Source organism: Lytechinus variegatus, chromosome 2, assembly GCF_018143015.1.
Source record: "Lytechinus variegatus isolate NC3 chromosome 2, Lvar_3.0, whole genome shotgun sequence".
Taxonomy (NCBI): Eukaryota; Metazoa; Echinodermata; class Echinoidea; order Temnopleuroida; family Toxopneustidae; genus Lytechinus; species Lytechinus variegatus.
Genome location: NC_054741.1, coordinates 58,242,285 through 58,265,151, shown reverse-complemented (window position 1 = coordinate 58,265,151; position 22,867 = coordinate 58,242,285). Strand labels below are relative to the sequence as shown.

The following is a 22,867-nucleotide window of genomic DNA, read 5'->3' as shown; positions in this document are numbered from 1 at the left end:
GATACAAGCATCCACAATCATACCCCTTCACCCATACCACTAGCTACATAGAAGTGGATGAATGATAAAGGTATTGTGCCGTGGGAAGCGGCCGTGATGTAACTCCTGAGAGAGGTATGGTGTAATGATGACCTAACATGACTCTAGAAGGTGTGGGTTAGTGCTGGTCTGAGTGTGATTAGTATCATAGATCACACGCGAGTGAGACATTGCAACCCATTGGCCTGGAAACAAACCTCCAAAGAGAAGATTCATTAAGAACACAACAACTGTAATGTATTTGATAGGGGTGTGATTACCAGTGAGGTCGAATACCTCTTTTCTAACAGATTCTTCGTTAAAGTCCCACATGGGATACAATTTCCATCCACACAACCGCACCACCATCCCCTCTCCTGCCTATGATTTACCCAATTCAAGTTGGACTTTCTTTTATAAATATCATATACATGTTATTCTAATTGAATTCTTATCCTACCAATGCATCCATTTTGTTAGCAGAATCCCATCCACTGAGTCCGTGATACCAGTGGTGTACAAGCCACAATGGGGATGCCTGATCTGTTTTGGCCTGCCACCTTTCATTTTCAAACCTACCAGTCCCACCCAATGAAGTCTTCTTACCCCTTTCTGTCTGCACCCCAACATGCTTCTCTTCTATGCTCTTACACTACTACTTCTGCAATGTTACCTGCAAAAATTCTACCTCGGCATTCCCCTCTTGGCGATGTCCCTCTTCTATCCTGCCCCTTCATCTTACTTAATCATCCTATTAACCTCATTCGAGATTTGCGTCCTTTCCATCTCGTACCCCCCAAAGAATGCCCCTTCCCCATCTTGCCTCATCACTCCTCCAGCATCAGCCATCGGCTAACCCCGTACGGGCTGCACATGCTCTCCCTTCCTACCCCCCATTCATTCAACAGTCACACCCCCATCGTGGCCCCCTTCGGGATGAGCACCTAGCTGCCTGGCCTGGTTTCACTAGCCAGTCCCAGATTTACTTAGATTGCTTGGAAACTCCCATTTACCCAGAGGCCCTGTTAACGTCATCCCTACCTAATTTCTCTCTCTCACCTCTCCCTGTCCTCATCACTCCGTTTCTTCCTCGCCATCCTCCACCTCATCCCTGGTATAAACCGAAGAGTAATGAACTTGAGGGGGACCTGGTGACACTTTTACAACCAAATGACAAGATCCTCACTCACAATACAGCCGACATTCAAATCATCCAGTGTTTTTCTATTCCCCACAGAATGATTACCGCTAATATATGTTTCAAAACACAGTCCAACTAGCTTTAAATAATCCTTACCAAAGCTCCACGGAATTGGAGATGTCTTCAGATTGTATTCTAAAGTCATGTAAAATGCACTTTTGCACGAGCTTGTATTTTTTTCCAATGAACAACATTAAAAAAAAACAGTTCACATCATGTGGATACTTTTTTTGAAGCTGATTGGTCATACCTTTTCATTATTTTATGCAAAAATCCTGCTAACTTGAATTGCTTGTTTGTCATAGGATAACAAATAATTTTGATGACTTAACATCTACTATAGATGTACACACCTGCATGCATGAAGTTTTTATGAGCAGTGATGTATTGCTCCCTATATTAACCCATAAACAGTCCTATATAGATCAAATTACAATAGACTCTTACTGTCATAAATGATACAACAAACAATATTTTAAGAGTCTAGTTTGCTGTGATGGAGTAGAAAAAAACATGTGGTAAAGACTTCCATTTCAAAACAAGTAGAAGTAATAATAAGCTTGAAGTTTGGCTTAAAGGCTGATTATGCCATATTTTGTGGGTTTAGTGGTTTTAAAGCCTGTAGATTTGTTCAAGTACCCTTGAGAAAAAGTGTTTGTTTTTAAGCCAATCATTTTGATTTTTTAATGATTTATGATATATATTTTTTCACCTACTTCAATGTCCAAAACATCATGGGGGGGGGGGCATTTAAAAGTTTTGGAAGTATGAGAAATGAGAATCATAAACTATATATTGATTGGTAATTCAATGAAGTTGTGAATTTACTTTTTCAATTATTTGCTTGATTGAGTTTGGGTTTCAGATTCTTATTGTTTTCTTATGGGATAATATTCTTCACCATAGAAGTGATTAAAACTAGTCTCTAGCTTCGGGTTTGATGATAATGTTCAGTCAACATTGATTATTGCTATGATGACTAACCTGTTTTATCACCTGTGTCAGTGCACAAAGTTTCGATCTTGTTTTTATTTGATCAACCACTCCAAAAGTTTTGGTTTCACATGTTCTGTATTCATCAAAACTATTCATAAATTTGTCAGATGCTGTAGTGTGTTATAGTTCTTGGTAGATAGTTAAGTTATGTTTATGAAGAAGTTCATTTGGAGAATGCTCAGTTTAAATTTGATTTTTAAAAGTAAACATATGTGCATTATAAAAAGTTATTAGTTCTGAAAATATATGGGATTTGATAGTAATGTAGAAAGATTAAAAAATCAGTGTTTTTTTATCTAAAAAAAAAGAAATATATAGTAGCCACGTTCAGGCTTTGAGGCCGGCCAGCTTTACAATAGAGCCTGCTGTCACAAGTAAAGTGTTTTTTGCAAAAGTTTAGAGATTTTAGTCATACAGTATGTTGTGATATGAGCATTCTAAAGTAAACAATAGATTTTTTTAAACTGAGCATTCTGTAACCAAGTAGGGGATGTAATTTACTTACTGTATTAATAGGATTTTTTGAGGGGGGGTGAGGTTAATTGTTAGTCGTTGGTAGCTGACTTGAATTCATTATCATTTGATACCGCACTGATGTTAGCCATGTGATTGATGCTCATCTTCGCACCATTTAATGGGCCACAAATGCTAAGGGCTTCTTCACAAGAGTGCAGCTACCCCGAGAGTTGCTATAGACGTCCCAGCAAACCTATGCCTGGTTTTAACTAGTATTCAGGGGGCTAGAGAATGGGTAGCTTCCATTTTAAAGGAGTCAACCTCCTCTTAAAAGCAGGAATCAATCTTAGAATATTTTTTCTCCCATTGGCATTTGTGTCAAGCACTTTTATGATTTTTCACTTTTTATAACCAACAAATTCCAGTTGAGAACATCACAAAATAAAATTGGATGAGGTATATAGGATTAATAATTGTTTTATTCATTAATATTATAATATATTTGCAGAATCATGATAAAATTAATCAGAGCAATGATTCCAAAAAGAAAAAGTATACTGCATTTAATTTGTGATATTTAAGAATGAATAATGCTTCAATTGTTTTTATTTTCAAAAAGTAAATAACACTAAATGGCTTCCCATATTATATTTCAAATCCTGCTTATATTATGAAAATACGAGAATTTGTCGGTTGAAAGCCAATCAAGAACAAATCCCATCTATTTTATTATCGTAAATTTTATTGATAAAAAACATATAGATTTGCATGTCTTTCAATGAAATAATTGCTCTTGCACAGTTGATATATGCTTGTCATCCAGTTGGTATCGTTTTTCAATTAGAATTGAATTAGATATCTGATGCAAGGTACTAGAAACTTACGGTGTTTCAATTAGAAATTACTTGAATAAATAATTCAATTCACTGTAAACTGATGCTTTGATAATTGTGTGGAAATGTTATTTAGATACATTTTGAATTGCTCTTCTTTTCCATGGACTTTTTATTATGCTGATATCAGGACAGATACGTGTGATTTGAAAGCATCTTAATTTTGACTGCAACAAGAAGTTATGCAATTGAGTGTCAACACCCTGCTCTTGGTGAGAAATGGCAATTGTATCTATACCCCCTCCCCTGATACTGCAGTTTAGGACTGAAGTTCATGGCTTTTTAAATGTATCTTTAGGGAAAAAAACTTCTTTCAGTTTATTTTATGTTTTACACTTGCACTGAATTTGTGATCCCTTGGTCAAGGAAATTGTAATCTTTTGCTGTTTTTTTTCTTCATGAGAACATCAAATTTGCCTAAAATATACACATTTTTTAAGTTTTCTCAATTTTCCATACCTGCATTTGTTTTACTAGTATCATATTGCAATGGTTATGCAATATGTATTTGTAGAAAAAGGGTGAAACTTGACATCCTTTTATCTCATCAGTCATTTTGAATTGTGTTGCTTTCGGAAGTATTCAAAGTTTTTATAGTTCTCCACATTATTCATGATTCATGACAAAATGGAAATCATTGTATAGAGAGCAAACGCTTATTCTATATTGAACTAGGGAATCCAGTGTAAAGACTCCGTGAAGAAACTGTGTTATCCAAGTTTGGAAAATGGGTTATGAGCCTAAGCAGTTGCGCTTAAGTGGCTTGGAATAGATTGATTTGTGAAAAATGAGTATATATTGATTATATCATATTACCTTGCTTCGCCTTTTCGAAAAGAACAAATCCTCCGGTTTTGTCTTTCCTGTCACCACTTCCATTTGATGCAAGCTATGAAAATTTCATTTTCATAGAGACTGCGCAATCTTATTTAATTTATTTTGGAAGTTCTACAGGTAGTTCAGATATATATAAAAAAAAACTGTGTCCAATATTTGGGGGGAAAATTGAGAGCTTCAAGTTTTAGTGTTCATATGAACTGGCCATTTTTTATTGCCTATGTTGATAGTTTGTGTCAACAAAATAAATGCAAACATTTATATTTCATGCTATATGGATTGGTAGTTATCTTTATGGAATATAGCTTCTATTGTTATATTGATGATCATGTTTTCATCAAGATAACACCGGCCTTATTACATGTCCATGGTATACGAGAAGGGTGTCAAAAACATTGTCAATACTTTTATCTTGTCAGATCACCTCCGCTGAAACGGACGAGATATTGCACAACATGCCTAATGACACTTGCATGTGGACCTCCATATTGGAAATGTCATGTGATGTGCCGTTTCATTAAAATCAGACCATGATGTAAAAACGGTAGTTGTGATAATGATGATTTCTCCATGGTTGCATTTATATCTATTTCGGATCGGATTGCTGATGAGGGGGCCTGCTTGTCAACTAATCACTAAACTGGCTTCAGAGCAATCTCAGCTCTCCACACTTTGTATGCACAGATACAGATAGATAAACGAGAGAGTCCTCGACTCAAAATGACTCATATTTTTTTCATCTAGGGTTGAGAATTTTTTTATGAAATGAGCAAGCAGAAGCAAGCGGTGCATGGTTACGGGATCATCTCGGTCATTGTCATTTTGCGAGAGTGCATTGTGATTTACGTGGGGGGGGGAATGAAACATGTTTTCATCGTATACCCAAGGAGAGAGAGGATAATATCTGTAGACCCTCAATCAAAATTGCCTGGATTCTACTCGGCAGAAAGCCGTCTCGCTTCATTTAAGTGCGGATCTCATGCCATGCACGCCCAGATTGCTATATATGTACCTTATGAGAGAAACGAAATAACCAAATATCATCTTTACTAAGGCTTTACCAGACTTGTAGGCTGCTTTATGATTTGGGAGGTATGATACAGGGAAAAGCTCCCAAAAATGCCTTCTTACTGATCAGAATTGATTTTTCAGCCGCCATTATGCATTGTATAGCTCTGATAGAATTGGTCTAAGATCCTACCGGCATGATTAAGCTGAATTATCATGAAAATTTCCAGTAAAAAAAAAAACATATGTCAGGGTTTACAGGGAAATGCTAACAGCATGTAGTCTATGAATACCCTCTTTTACTACAGGGATTGATATGAAAGATTTCAACTTCGAAATGTTGCATGAAACCAAACCAGTGCATTCCATAAAATAGAAAAAATCTCTTAAATTGTGATACTGTTTTTCTTCCTATTTTGGTCCAAAATATATGTATTTTATGTTCTGGAGTTGTGATGGAAATGGAATTTTCGAATTATTTTTAGAAGAATTACAGTCTTATAGCTTGGTGACTTTTTGTAAAAAAAAAAATGGTTCCAGGCATCTTCAGAAAAGTCTATTCTGTGTCATTTGGGTCCCTGCTTAGCATATTTTGTTGCACATTCTCCTATTGAAACACAAGGGTGAAAAGTCACTGTGAAAGAAGCTGAGTGCATTTCTTGCTCAATGATGTTACTTTGGCTTTTGGTTTCATGGTTGTGGGGGCATTGTGGTCTAGTGGTTATAACTTTTGTCTTTCCATCCGAGGGACATGGGTTCGATTCCAAGCCATATGACATGTTTTCCTTCAGCAAGAAATTTATCCACATTGTGCTGCGCTCAACCCAGGAGATGTGAATTGGTGCCTGCATGGTACGAATGTATTCCTTGAAACACAGCGCGGAACAGCTGCTCTGCTAAAGCCAGGGTAATAATGCTGTAGAGTGCTTAGAGACCTTGGATAAAGTAAGTTTTTGGCACAACAGTATATAACAAGTATTGTTATGGCTGATCTGTGAATACGTAAGCACATGTATATGGTTGTACAGAAAATAAGCAATAGGAATGTAAATTAGCATCATGAAAGTTAAGTTATACAATTAAATTGAAGACCTATTATTGCTGTATTGTTATTAAAGAAAAGTTGGCATGTGTTTCTACATCATTATTTTCATCTCTTCACTACTTCATTCTATCAAAAGAATTTCACCTTAGTTCGGTACAGGTCAGAACACCCGCGACAAATACACCAAGATAACAAGTATTTATGCAAGCTATTTAAGTTTCTCTCCTAACACGTCATGAATGTGATTCAGATCATACACATTATGATAAAGCGGCATTGCAGGCATTTGATTCAGACAGATGCATCTTGATGACACAAGACAGGCTTCTTTTTTCTCCCTGCCCTTTTTGTTGGGAAGAGAAGAATTGTTCCCCCTACAGGCAAGGATCTGAAAGATTTTATCGCGCTTAAAATTTGATATTAGCTCAAGCCATAAGAATAGTGACTTGATACGCTAGGATGACGGATGGCTGTGTTTAGCAATGCAGTGGATTCCATCACATATTCCTTGTAATCATTTTCTTGAGCGTTCTTCTCTCTCGTCTATTTTCATGTTTATACTTTTACTTCAGTTTCATCTTTTCTGATGTGTTTTATTGTGTCATGATAATTTTTGTAAGGAGTATCGTTACTTTGTGTGGTTGATTCTTTTTCTCTCTGTTCCCTTTATGCTCTTTGTCTCTGTGCACATAAAACCACCCACTTTCCTCTCATACAGACTCTTCCCATTCGTCTATCTGTCTGTTTCCCCCTCTCTCCCTCTCTTTCTCTCTCTTCCTCTCTCCCCCTCTTTCTCTCTCCATCTCACTTTCTCTATTAATTAATATTGATTTTACACCCCTCATTTAAATGCAAAGAACATAATATTTTCTAATGTCCAATTAGCAGATTAAATTGCATTGCATGTTTTCATATATAACATGCTGCAGAGGCAACATATATATGTTCAAGCCTCTTTTATCTGGGGTTTTCCCATTTCTTATGATTGCAGTACCAAAACATTTTTTTCTCTCTTTGTATCAAGAAACCCACATTGTTCTTGTATCTTCAATCTACTTCCTCATGGTAGTTTCCTCTTCAGAGCTTTGCACCCGGTGCAATATTCAGATACTAATGGATTCATAAATCCACTTAAATAAGCGCAGCCAAAGGATTTCATAATTACACATATATACTCGCGGCGCAACACGCCTCGGGGCTTCATATATGCAAATGCCCATTTCTTTATCTTCTGAGTTGAGGAGCTATGTGTTTATCCATTCAGGAGGGGTATAGTAGTTCAAGTAAATGGCGGAGGAATTATATTAGAGTCAGGAGCATGTTTAAGAATGATTACAACTGAATGACTCCATGCATATCTTACAAAATAATCTTGCTCTTTAATTTTGCATTGACTCCAAATCAAATTTATGGTCATAAACATAAAAAGATTGAGAAAAAAGTGGATTATATATACAAAATTTGATTGAAATGGGTGAGAAATCATTATGACAGCTCTTGATATAGCTCTGGTAAGGTTTTAGTCACTTACACTCAATTTCTAGTTGAGGAAAACAGCCTAATGCCTCACAATATGAGTTTTCTTTTCGCACATCGTTTCAGGTAGGGAGATCAGATAAGATGATTTCTTTTCACATTATCATTTCTAGAGCTAGATGGGTATCAATCCAATATTGAAGTATACAATTTGATTCCTGTATGCCTCTTAAGAGATGAAATAATTGTTCGGTTCGAGCTGCAGAGCTGTGCTCCTGATCAGCAGGGTTCCAGGATTGCTTGTCAAAATAGCAATTGGCATGGCGACACAGGTATTTGCACGTCAGCTCTCAATAATCAAAACCCGCTTTTATTTGTATTGCTCTCCACTTATGACGAAGGCTAAGAAAAAGAACTGAATTGCTTTCAATTATCAGCACGAACTCTGTATGTTCTCATCCAGCTGACATTTATAATCTTTTGTGAGTATTTTCTGCATCCTATCTGGAAAATGATGGGTGTTGCTCCTTCTCATAATGGATAGCACAACAAATTGATAATGATAATAGAATGCACTTGATCTTTGATGTTCTAATACTAGCCAAGCAACAGACACCTGAAAAAAGGGCATAAAACATTTTAAATGAAAAGAAAGTAATAAAAATTAGTGATATGTACTTGATAGCACTTGGTGATAGATAATGTCAGAAGTGCATTCATTTTTGCTTCAGTGTTAAGAATTTAGGCAGGCCTTAAATTTGAGCACTTTCTTTATGGCAAAAGCCCCCTAATTATTCCACCTTTTGTTACCTAGAAACCTCTGAAATATATTTATCTTTGATGTAAGAAAAAAATTGAATGAAAAAATTTTGAAATGTAAACAATTTCTATTCCTTCACCCCTTCACCATTTCTCTCATATGTTTTGTACACTGCCATATTGGGATAAGCAAAGGTCAAAAAGGTTGTTGCTTACTCAACACTGTAGGGCGCTCTTCCCAAGCGTTTCATTGTGCGCTCTATGTGCTGTCCGATCTTCCCCTTGTAGTATCTTTGTTTGAATTTAAATCCCAGACAAAGTAATCACTAAGAACTGCGGTCAATTAAGCTTACTTAGAGACTTAAACTTTATGGTGAAGTCTATTCTGATTGAAGGCATGCCATTTAATTATTCAGTATTCTATCTGGTGTTTATATGGGAATTCCATCTTACGATGAAAGCATCTCAACAAGCGTATTGCCCTCTATTCGCTAGGTTTATTTTGTAACCATGCCAGTACCACTTTATCCCATCCTATATTGATATGGAAATCACTTGCTTACTGCATCAAGCATTGCTGTGAAGGATCAGAAAATTCCTTAGTCACCGATCAGAGAAGACCAAGGCATTTTGCATATTGTCCGAAGGCTTTTGGAGATATCACTTGTCCTTGTTTCTCAATGGTCACGTACTTTGATGAAATGTCATGAGAATGGCCAATCCGGCCACAAAAGTAGCAGGGGTTTTTCCCTCCGAATCATTCCAAGTTAAAGGAGTGTTCATGCAGATGGACAGAAAGCGTAATCACACAACAACAGGAAACAAGGGAGAGCGGCGTTTCCATGGCAATTTCCAGCCGAACGCTCTTTCCACATAGTAGCCCTCTATAGGCTTCCATCGTGAGTCGCTTGGCCAGGCAGGGTTACCTTCAAAGGTGTTGCCATGGAAACCTCCAATTCTCAATGTTTTTCTGTTTCTCTTGAGCGGAAAATCGCATTTGCCATAAACCAGTCGGATTTCATGGGAAAAATCATTTCAGACCTTTTTTTTACCTTTTCATATCTTTGCTTTGCAAATGGCAGTACAGTGTAATTTTTTTTAAATATGAGTGGACATATTCTGTTGTAATGATTTAGGATTTGTATTACCTAAAAATCTTTCACAATATTATGTTGTGTTCGAAGAACTCCCACTCATCTTCCCAGTTTAAGAACTTATAAAGTTTTGGCTGAGTAGAAAATTAAAAGGAGTAGGGCCTATGGGTCTTTGATTAAGGTGATGATATCCGCCGTCCCCTTCAACCATAGTGGGGAAAAGATCTTAGGAAATCAGAATGTCATGAAACAAGTTTGAACATATGAAATAGATCTTACATCGGTGAACCTTGGTGTAAGCATTTCTACTGTCCAATCATATCTTGCCTTGAAAAAGTTTTCCTTCCTATTAAAGCTGTTTGCTGTATAATGCAGATATATCTGACTGTTTACAAAATTATGCTGCCTCTAACGCGGGTAATATTGCGAATTGAGCCGATATTGATTGCATCAAGTTTTCTCGACAGCCCCGCTCTTCACATCAGTGTTAGTACAAGCAGATAGAGAATGAGCATAACAGCTGCCGATGCTTAATAAAGCCAATAAGCTCTTAATTGATTTTGGATTGCACTAATTGGTTGTGAGAGGGCGCCGTTACATGCGGACGGCAGCTGATGACGTGTTGAAAATCAATCAAACAATAAACTAGATGCATGGGAGAGTTTGATGTTTGTCGTTGCGTCCTATGTCCTCAGTGCCCTCCGCGTCTAGGCCTATAGTAAATGATGCATGTTGATTCAAGGTCATCTCTCTTTGATAAAAACCACAAAGTTATACCTTTATCTGATTCGAGTTAATACTGTACAAAGTATTGATACAATAATGATAATCATATGTAACAAAGTATTATTGAAATGATCTTATGAAGAACTTATCTAATTTGAAAACAATTATGTTTTGATGGTATACCCAGTATGATACAGCCTACAGTGAAGTTTTATTTTCCATATATTCCCTTCATTTATTTCTGTGAATTGACAATTTTTATTTCAGCTACCCCCTCTGTAGAATAATTGCTCATTACTTGGTAAACCAATAAAGAACCGAGTTCTAGTGATATTCCTGTCTCTCACCATTTGTGGTTTATAATGATAATAGAGCTATCCTTGGTAGTGTTATGATATTGCACTCACGAAAAGAATAGAGGAAGGTTGTGCAGGCATTGTCTACAGAGGGGGGTGTTGTTGATATTAGGTCAGACGAATCACACCGCTGTGAGTTGTGAAGCCGTCTTGGTACTTTTGGAGGTGTAAAGCATCTAGTCTTCTTCTACACTGACAAGTATATTATTTGTATGAGCAATCTGATAAAAAGTGGATATTGTAATTTGTACAGTATCATGTGCTCTGTAAGATGAGGCCTATGGAGCAGTCATACAGTTGATTTCTACTGTTGATTCCACACACAGAACAATGCAACTAAATGTCATAATTGGCCCAAATTTTTTGGCTAAACTCATTCGATACGACCACACCTCAGATGTTGAAATTCACTATGGAGTGTAGAGTTTAAACATAACACTAAGTACTAGTTGAAATTCACTGTGGAGTGTAGAGTTTAAACATAACACTAAATACTAGTGTTAATTTAGCAATGGTGTAAATACTGGGTGTGGTGCTTTGTAAACACTGGTGGGGTACTACACTATCTTTGAAATTATTGTCTTCCTCTGCATCAGTATTCTGAACTTTTCGCATTTACTACGGGGAAACTCTCTACAACACACCAATTTCTTTGAAAATGCAAGTCAAATCACGGTGGAGAGCTGAAAGGCTTTTGTTGAAAGTTGGTGGACCTGGACAGCATTGGAATCTCATGACTCTTGACAATGACATTTTTGCAATTGTTCGTCCGGTGCAAATCTTCAGATGATCTGCTGTCCCAGTCCACCTACGGTACTTTCGACAAAAGCCTCTCTGCTTTCCATTGTGTATTTTCAAAGGAATCGATGCCTTGTAGAGAATTTCCCCAAAGTTAATGCGAAAACTACCTATTAAGTCATCAAACACAAAGCTTGGCAGTGATCATAGAATATGTTATTACGATTGATTGCTTTGACTTCAAACGTACAATTAATCGTGAAAATCAAGCGTATGATTATTCGCTAACCTTAGTGTTATGAGACCCTGGTATCATTCGTAGCTGTGTGTCTGCATTCCAAGGAAGGTGTGAATGGCCTTAGCTTTCAGCATTGGATGGTGGTACCTTGAATAGATGTGTTTGATAAGATCTGGTAAACGGTGATGAGACATGGTGAGGCAACAGCTGACGCTCCAGACTGCTCTATTAGACCAGCTTCCGGTAACCAGAGGGGTGCAGCTCATCATGCTTGGGGTTTTCGTTCACCGGACCGATGGACCGGTGGACTCATCGTGTTTCTTGAATCAAGTATCTTTCTTTCTTCCATTCTTGAAATCAGTTCCTACTCTTTTGGATCTATGCCTTCTGTTATTTGTATCATTGCTTTACTTTGGATACTTTGCTGTCTTCACAATTGTTCCACAAGATCTGCTGCATTCACAGAAACCATTTTCATTAATAAAAAACTGAAAAGATGACAGAATGCCTTCAGGAACCTAGAGCATTTTGCCCCTTATTCATTCAGGAAATGCGAGAGACTGAAAAGTTTCCCCCTCAATTCTCTCCCAGAAGGAATTTTCTGACTTTTTATACCTGATTTGTAAGTCGCTTCTGATCAATTTCTTGCATTCTCGTTGGAGGAAAGAGAAGGGGAGAGGGTGTCATCCAGCGACATCCTCCCAGCATCATTGCCATTCTTGTCATTTTTGGATTACACGAAATAGACGAGATGTTTTATCGCACATTCCGAAAGTCAATCAAACCCCCAAAACAGCCTCCATCAGAGATATTGGCTTTGTGAATATGTGTGTGGATCTAGGCTAGAACAAGACCTACATGTGTAGAAGCCTTCCTAATGAATGAAAATATTTGGTCATGACCCAGATGCTTGACATTCCCATACTAAAACCTCCCCAGGCAATATAGGAGGTAGGCAGGGATATATGACATGAAGATGGGGTAGATAATCTTTTTTATGCAACAGGGAAAAGGAAGATATTGTTATTTCATGTAAGATTTATGAAAAGCTGTATTTCAGACCTCTTATGTTATTAATATTTCATATTAAGAGAATATATATAAGCCTGGAAAGCCTATAAAGTAACATATCAGCTGTGAGAGAGGGGGGGGGGCAAGATGGAAGGGGAGGGGGGGGGGGAGAGAAAGGGCAAGAGAGTGGAAGTGAAGAGAGAAAGAATGAAAGTCAGAGAAGGGATAGAATGGGGGATAAGAAGAATTGTAAAATGATCATCCTTTCTTGAAAAGATAGAGCTGGGAGACTCGCGAGGAGGCAAATTTTTGATTGATTATTAGCTTAAGGGTAAATCATATCTTTGACTTGAGGGATTAGAGTGGGAGAATGATGTCTTAATTTTTTTCCAAATGAATGTTTATATGAATGGGCTGTCAAAAGATGTCAAGAATTGATGACAGGTCACTTTATATTTACTGGTAACATTAATGTACAACTCGGAAATGAATGTTCTTTGCCTAAATTTTCTCTTTTGGGATATTTCGAGTTATTTGTTAATGGATAAGATATGAGTTCATGCTTAGCATAGTCCTGACAGGTATTGCAAGGGTTTATGAAAGCTATTTGAGTTTTTTCACCAAACAATGCATCATATACGCATTGTCAAAATAAGCATTGCAGATTATTCAATTCAATCATAATTTTTAGATTAATTTCATGTTCTCTTATAGCACACTTGATATAGTATTAAAGATAGGTGTAATTGAAATCAATTGCAATTATTTTTAAGACTTCTTAAGACATATGCAAATAAGAAGATGTTGCAAATTTTTCAAATTGAGGGATCTGTTAATGAATCCACTCTTGTATTATTTAATTAATGAAACAAAACCATTTCTTCATCCCTACTAATGGATCTCTTTTCTCTTATCATTTTTTCTCTCTTTGCAGGTTTCGGCTTCGTCATATTTGACAACGAGAAGACAGTAGACAACGTCTGTGATGAGCACTTCCATGAACTAGATGGCAAATTGGTAAAGTGGCATTCCGCCGGTTGATGTACATACCTGTGTCCCCCTGTCTGCTTGCATCATCTATCTGACCATCTCATGATCAGACCTGCTCAGCATGCTTCACTTTGTTAAAACTCAAATCCAAGCAAAGGCTTGTCCACAGGCATCAGTATCCCTCCCGATAACAGTCTCCCTCTCATAAACCCTTTTTTTTTCGATGCAATTTTTGTTGTTGATTGCAAGCAGGTGCTTACAATCACATTAACCTAGAACCTGGTAAAATAAACTGTGGAGGTTACATTTATATGAAGTCTTTTGAAGGAGAGGTACTGGGATTTTAACCCACTGTTATCAGTCTTGTGCTCAGCTGACTGTGCCACACAAAGGCGATGGTTGTGCTTTAGCTCTTTACATGTAAAAAATGGCGCCCTCTATTGTCCACAATTTTACCAGTGTTGAAAATCTTAAAAAAAAACAAGTGCACACCTTGTTACAAATAATGCGTAAAGCATTTCCATTTATTTGAATGCAGGATAAAAGAGCAAGGCCGGGGACCGAACCCCGGACTTTCCATGTATAGCCAGGCGCCTTAGGCCTATCGGCCACGGCTCCTCAATGGTTGAAAATCTTGTCCAATCCAGGGGAGGGAATCTCTTAGGAAATTATGTTTTGTAATGAAAATCAGGATTTTTTTGTTGTTATCTCTCCCCTCACCCTCCACCTCCAAGAAAGCAAGGGTGGTTTCATGAGGCATCTTGCCAGTGATTTTCACAAACAAAGTTGCTCTTAGCAAATCAGATGTAAGGATTTAGTTCTCATTCAGAGTTGCAGGAAAGTGTCTTCCTGAAAGACTCCTTGGATGGGGGGGGGGGGTGAAGGCAAAAGTGAGAGGTAATAAGAAATTCGAAAAAAATTGGATGACACCCTATGTTCCATACCCCTCCCACAACTACCCTCATAGACTTGCTTTATTACCCCTTGGTTGGAATGGTACAGATTCAGCACTCTAAATGAGGTAAAAGAAAAGAAAACAAATAGGGAGAGGAAGATTCTATACTACCTGCATTTCACCCCCCCCCCTCCCTCCTTCAACTTCTATCTTTGGATTTTTGCATGGTTTGGTGAAGAGAAAACCTTAAAGGCCTGGTCCCACTGGCCAACGGACACAAAACGTAGTCATAACAGATACAGCCGACAAGCAAACTTTCGGGGAGGCTCCATCGGTTTTTATCCACTGCGGACAAAGGACAAAATGGGTGAACAATGAAATCACAGTGGACGGATGCTCGATGGATGCGCGTATGAAACACGTATGCAAATAGTGCACAGCGGATACTTAACATTTTCCAACGGATGGCAAGATTTTTTTCCGTTTTACATCCTCTCTGCATCCGTAAGTGCAGTGGGACCAAGTCTTTACCACCTTCCATCCTTTCTGAATCAACAGAAAAGTGATATGAGTGAAGAGATGTTACAAATGAATAAAAAGGGAATGGAAGAAAGGAAAATAAACTATGCAGGAATTATCTTACCACCAAGTTTTGATAGCTGAATCATTAAACTTTTCATCATTTTATCAATTCATTGCTTATTGTTGTATCCATCATTATCATTCCACCTCAATCAGTATTATTAACATAGTCTCATTGGTCAACTGCATGCCTACCTTAATGGGTGTATGCTCCTTGTTGAAATTTCTCCTTTTTTCTCATTCTTTTTTAAAGTTATTTTCCTATTCCTCTCTTTGTCTTTTTATATATCTGTCTCTCTTTCTACCCATATTTCATCAATCTATCCAACTCTCCATCATTTGTTTGCTCATTCATTCATCCATCCATCCATCCATAATTCATTCATTCATCCATCCATCCATTCATTCATCCATCCATCCATCTATCCATTCAACCATCCATCCATTCATCCATCCATCCATCCATCTATCCATCCATCAGTCCATTCATCAATCTCTCCTGCTGTCTATCTCTAGCTCCAGTTTTGTTCATTCTCTCTCTCTCTCTCTCTCTGTGTGACTGTCCATCCCCTTCCTCCTCTTCGTAGAATTTTTTCTCTCTCTCTCACTCTCTGTCCATCTCATGTTCATCTCTGTTTCATGCTGACTATCTATCACACCCCATTGGATTAGTACGTTGGAAGCCTGAGAACCTTGTGTGTGTGCCGCCACTCTGCGCACTCCATACTGCTCCTTTAGCCCATGAGATCTTCTTGATCTCTAGAAGAGAGAGAGAGAGAAAGAGACTCATCCTGTACCACAAAATATCACATTTCACTTTTCCTCAGCAATGCCATTTGTCCTCAAATGAGTGATCAAATGTTATGTTTTGAGATGATATGAAGCCCATACCTGCCCTTTTCACTTTCTAGAAATGCCCACAAAAATGATTATTGAATTAGAGGAATGATGCTTGTTCCTTGTTGTTATCTTTGATTTCAATCCCCGTCGACTGTGTTGGCTCCCTCCATGGATCGTAGATGTTTGTCACAACAACATGATAGAGCAATAATGCTAGATATTTTAGAATGTGCCTTCTTGTCAATGTTGTGTATTACCTCAGACAGATAGAGGTGATACGTATTAATAAAGCAAGATTTCAACACCGTCAATCCCAATGAATAAGATATTACCTCTGTTCTTCTTGTGAAATTGCCAACATGAAGCAATTACAGATGTTGATCAGTTAGCAAACTGGTCTCATTTTATACATATTCATCCATCGCATTATACCCTCCCGGCTTCCCCACATTGCTTCACTTAAAGGGGTGGTTCAAGCTGAAAGTATTTATAGCTTAATAAATAGAGTAGAATTCACTGAGCAAAATCTGACTACAAATAGCAAAGTTATTGAATTTTAGATTTTAGTAATATTTTGTAAAAACAGTCGTCATGAATATTCATTACGTGGGCTGATGATGTCACATCTCCACTTGTTCTTTTGTATTTTATTATATGAAATTAGGTTTATTCAATTTTTTTCCTCCAAGAACTAGAAAAATTGGATTGACAACTGATTTAGTGCATTAGATATTTATTGCTGCAACTTCTTTCATTATAAGGAAGACATATTATTCACACAAGTGTGAAATAATGAAAAAAATATGATTTAATGTAATAACTTAAAGAAAACGGAAAGTGGAGATGTGACATCATCAGCTTGCCTAATGAATATTCATGACGACTGTTTTCACAAAATATTGCTAAACTTTAAACTTCAATAACTTTATTATTTGTTATCCGATTTTGATGAAATTTTCAGCGTTTTGCTCAGTGAATTCTACTCTGTGTACTAAGATATAAATATTTTCAGCCTGGACCACCCCTTTAACAGTAATGTTTATGTAGTTTTTATCTTGATAACTACAATGCACATCATTCTAATCAGCATTTATTTGATCTCTGCATGTACTATTTTCAACTTGCCATTTATATGTGGAATAGGAATTATATTCATTATGTGAGAATAAAGATTATGAATCATACTTTGATTTAATTTTAATTTTGTTTTTCTTTTTTTGCATTAACGGACACTGAATTTAATGCAAAGTTCACCCCTACATAAAGTATTTAAATAAAGAGAGGAAAGTAAAAACAAACAAAAAACTATTGAAAAATATCAAACAGTCCCGACATTTTATTACCATAGTTCAAATAGGCAAGGAGAGTGAATCTGACCATTCAAAAAACCTACCAATTGGCTCTTCTAATACTAGTATATTCATGTAGTTGTTGTGCTCCATGTATATAGGGTTCACGATCATGAATTTATTTGAATAAAAATGTTTGTCCTTTTTTGTTTTTCAGGTTGAAGTTAAGAAGGCCCAACCCAAGGAGGTGATGATCCCACAAAACGTAGCAAAGAATAGAGCGGCAATGATGCGCAATCTATATGGCATCTATGGTAAGGGCTACAAGGCTGGTTGGTCGTAAACCGAGTTAGTGAACACTGGGATATGTATGCGTAAATAGGGTTTCCATCATGTATTCATCCATTGTCACTCTCCTGTCTGTCTATTTTTCATTCCTATTTTCATCTGAACCTTTTTTTTCCTGTCTGTATCTTTTTTCAATCTTCAACTATATATATATATATATATATATATCCTTCCATTTATGTCTTCGATCTATCCCACTCTCTCTCTCTTACTATCTTTTATTTGTTTGTTTCTTTCTCTCTCCAACCTTATGCATCTCTCCTCTTGTTCTATTTATCCATCTTTCTTTATCTCCCTCATCCTCATCCTCTCTTCTCTCTGTCTCTTTCTCTCTGACTTTTTCTGTCACCTGGTTTTTCTTTTAATCTTTGACTACATCCATTCTTTTAATTCTTTCTATCTAATTATCTATCTGTCTGTCTGTCTGTCTTGATTTTGTTCTTCCTTTGTTCATTCTTTCCTTTTCCTTCTTTCTTATTCTCTCCCCCCTCTCTTTACCTTTTCACCTATCTCATTGATTTATATGTAACTATCCTTACTCAAAAACTATAGCCCCTCTCTCTTCATCTGTTTAGATTTTGTTTTAATACTGGTTAAGATCACCACGATAAGACTGGAGTGCTATTGGCCACAGGGACCCAGCCGCCTGTCTATTCAACTACCTTTCGTTCACGCTCCTCTATCTGTCTGTCAGTCTCCATATATGTATTTATCCATCCATATGTATCATATGATTGTTAGGGACCTCCTGTGTTGATGACGGCAAGATGATGAATATTGTCAGGAAGCAAATGAGAATATAGCTACATCATCCGTGTCAGTTGTAGTAGGTCACAGTTAACCCTCCCCAGTGTTATTCCTGCTCAGGTTCCCAGAATCTGTGAAAAGAGTGCCCGTTTTTAAATTGGCAACGCACTGTTACGTGTGAAATGATGGCAAATGAGTGAAGTGAAGTCATTCATGAATTAATTCATTGGAGACGTAGAGCTTGATTTAAATGAAGGGGAGCATGTTGAACGCATTCCAAGTTCTATACTCAGCTCTTTTTGCTATTTTACTTTCACAATATTTGAAGAATGATTTTAGATATTGGGGGGCAGACAAGAAAGCAGCATTTTATTCATCTTGGAGAACTGCATTTAAGATAAAAGGAGCTAGTTTGCATGCTTTCCAGGGGATCATCTTCACCATGACATTTTGATTATTTTGTTAATTGCATTAGTTACCAATCACACACAGAGCCTGGCTTCTAATGAAGATGCATCAATTTTTCATTTCAAGATTGTCAAAGAACATTTTCAGGGCATCTGAAAAAATAGAAATGGAATATTGCCATCCGGTTACTAGATAAGACTGAAGTGCTTATCATGAGCATAGATGAATAGTATTACATGGTCAAGAGCTAGATCAGAGAAATCTAGACTTCTGCTAAATATGTGTTTCTCTATCTCCCCATCAATTATAATATCTGTATGGCATAAGTATATATCGCACTGATGGCATTACATGTAATTTGTAGTAGATTGATAGTGTTTCTTCATCCAACTAGCATACATGTAGACACATTGTGCGAGCATGTTCTTAACATGTATATCATTTTGTGTAGATTTAGATTAGACTTAGGCAGACAGGTAGCCGTAGTAATTGATTTCATTTGATATGTGCCATTTTACAGTCGAGGAAATTCAAAAGTCGAAACCAAAATCAAATTTTCTACCGCAGCAAGTATGAAAAATGCATTATCTGTGAAAGCGGGAACGGTGTGCTGCTTTTACTTAGCACCCCTCAATTAGATCCATCTTGCCTTTTAATTTAATTACTCTCTGATAATTTAATAGAGAGTAATATATTATGCCTACTAAGTGTTATTACATACCACAAAAGTGGATACAGGAAAGTGAGGGCTGGAAGGGCACAAGATAGGATACTATAATATGTGGATAATAATGTAATGTTTGAACTTAGGACTGTATAAACTCATTCCAAATAAAAGGGATCTTCAACTCTTTATTTTTCATGACATATGGATATGTTGACAGATTCTTTAACATGGAAAGGCTGTTTATGTTTCACAAATTGTTGATTTTAGCACTTGGGCGACAGTATATTAACATTTTAAGATAAAAACTGAAAGGGACATACTTTGTTGTATCCAACCTTTCCATTGTTAATGTATAAAAGTGTTATCGTTGTTTTCATATTTGATATTGGTATGAAACTGTAACTGTAATGTCTGAAAAATGTTGAACAAGTGAGTATCCTAACAGATGAGTCAAAAGTAGTTGACTGGATTTTTTTAAGCCCAATTGAAGAAATTGGAATCTTCTAAATGGAATTTATGTAACTGGTACTTAAAAATGATGTAAATTGTATGCATTATCATACATACAGTTTTTAACCCATAAATTATCTCTGATTAAATATTACCTGATACATTAGAATGTAAGTTATAATACTGTTTCTAAACCTTAATGATAACTTATCTCTAACTATTCTTCTATCACTTATTGGGAGAGAATTATCCCTGAAAAGGAGTTGTTGTTTGATAACACACCAAATTCTCAACCATCTTTTAACGTTAGCTTTTTCAGAGAAGACACTTTGAGTGAAACCAAATCATGCTCCAATATGACATCACATATAAATATATATATAATATATCATGTAGACCCAAGCAGCACAGAGACAAGTTTACTGGAGTTGAGACTATTGCAGGCCCAACACCAAACAAACAACAACAACTCACCCTCGATGTGCTCAGTCCCTACCGGTCTCACTTCCTCGGTGCCGTTAATCATGGACACAGTTGGCAATGTTAAAGGCAAGTTTCCAACCTCGGCGACGCAAACTCGTCGACACTCACTCAAATTCCTGTTTTATTTTCAGTTCTAATTTTTCTCCTTTTTATGGTATTTCTTCGCCCCGCCCTCGTTTCGGACGGGAGGGAGGGAGGCCACTGGTTGACATTTTCTTTGATTAATTTGGACACTCTTATTTTTGGTCTTGTTTTCAAGTAGTTGCTGTTATTAATTTTTCCCGCTTCTTTTATGATTTTCCTAGTATGGTTTTAGCATTAAAATGTTTCAACTTAGCATTTTCTTTCATGTGGTTGGTTAGGTCTTTGTAAAGATTCAAATGACTGCATAAATGTTGTGAATATGGCACATTTCAATGGAATTTAAAAACTAACTTTAGATAGTTTGGATAAATTATCAAATCAACGCTTGTGTGTTAAATGTAGATAGCAATTAGTTAATATGATTTGTGTGTCTTTTTATCAAGCATGAAATTTCAAAACTTTTTTGTATTTTCCTTAGGTCTTCATTATGATTTGTGTAACAAATGTGAACAAATGTTGTACTCATGGTGGAGCTAGATATATATATATTTGTTTCACCAACTTTTATCCTTTGCAGCAGTCGCTGAAGATATTTCTAAATACCTTATGAATTGATTAATTTATCTCTTAGATTTCTTTCAGCTTGTAATCATCACCTCAACCACAATATATACATATAATGTATATATATGTATATATGATTTCTAATTTCTTTTCTCAAATGATTCAATTAATTTTTGCAATGCCTTTTACAAGTTTTCTTGTAAAGATTATCATATCTTATATTCGCTGTTTCAGTTCAGCAAATTTTCTGTATTATCTGCAGAGTCTCCTGAAATATTTGATACATCGATTTTTCTATATTGGAATTGTTTTAGTGTGTATGCTGGTCTCATATGTAGACAGCACTTCTAAATTGATTGAGTAACTTTCATATTTGTTTACCATGATGTCTTTTGCAAAACTGCGACCAAGTATGGTGTATCATTAAGTTGACGCTTTGTCCTATGAAAAGATAGTTATTTGATTGATCACACTTATTTTTAATTTTATGTTCTTTATTTAATCATCACTTGCAGGATATGCGGCTCCCAATTTCACGATAGGGCCACTTACACGGGGAGCTTACACGTATGCTCCTTTTCCTCCTTTCTTTTCAGGTAAGTGTAAGCAGGTTATGAGTTTTTTTTATTCTTTAAAGTTTTTTGCAATGTTCTACCAATAGAGAATGAATGGCCATGCATTGAATATACCACAACAACGTTTCATATGCTTGGAGTTAGCAGGATTTGGAAAACGATGTGCGTGAACATTTTTTCTTCCTTTTTTATGTGGAAAGGTTTTGTGATTTTGTTTTGCATACTAGGCTACTCAAGATAATCATTATAAAATCTCACACTTGCTATGGTAACAATACATTGATAGAGAAAAGACATTGTCAAAACTAAAATGGTTGGAACTTGCAATAAATTGGGGGCATTTTATATTAAAATGCATTTGCTTGGTGTTAAGTTTACAATTGAAAGCCGCAACATGGTTCCAGAAAATAGGAAATTAAAAAAGCTTTTTTTTAAAATTTCATTTAATGGGAGAGGGAATGGAAATAACATTTTAAACATCTAATACTGTAGTTCACATTAAATAGATCTTCATTATGGAAGTTAGATAGCAATGTTTTGAGTTGATTGTTCTCTTTTTTATTCCTCTGATTTACAGTTAAAAAGGAGATAATACTCAAATATGTATTTAACCATGTTTTTAGTACAAATACTGGAGGTATTATTATTATACAGGAAGTCTCCTGTGTTCAACTTTGCCAGGGTGTTCTGTCGCCATTCAATGGGTTACCATAGCAAGTGTGAACAAAGTTAAGCGTTGATTGCCATGCATCAGCGTATGGATTTGAAACGTGATATGAAACGTTGTTTGGAGCATTGATTTTAGAGTTAGTGATCCCTTCCTCATCCCCGCTTCATGCCTTTATTTTATGAGTATGTATCTCTCTAGATTACGTCTCTTCTGAAGCATGCTGTCATTATTTGTAGTGATGGAAGACAATTTAACAATATCAGTAATCCTATTACATCTAAACAAAGAATGAATGGATAAGAAGAAGAAATTTTTCCTCCAGATTATTTGTATCCTGTTATCATTTTTTCAATTTTCAAACTGAAACGTGTTGAAATAAAAATGTTTAGTTCTTGATAAAAAATAATGAACTTTATATAAAAC

The 22,867-nt window shown here is 36.4% G+C and overlaps 1 protein-coding gene across 2 annotated transcripts in view; it reads left to right on the top strand.

Moving 5' to 3' along the window:
- The window catches only part of LOC121408474 (RNA-binding protein Musashi homolog 2-like), a 51,339-nt gene that overhangs the window by 8,630 nt on the left and 19,842 nt on the right, over window positions 1-22,867 (top strand). For both annotated transcript variants that reach the window (XM_041599953.1, XM_041599952.1), the window contains exons 2-5: window positions 13,787-13,869; window positions 17,666-17,762; window positions 20,465-20,617; window positions 21,715-21,795. In XM_041599953.1, coding sequence (XP_041455887.1) covers window positions 13,787-13,869; window positions 17,666-17,762; window positions 20,465-20,617; window positions 21,715-21,795 — 414 coding nt within the window. The remainder of the gene's footprint in view (window positions 1-13,786; window positions 13,870-17,665; window positions 17,763-20,464; window positions 20,618-21,714; window positions 21,796-22,867) is intronic.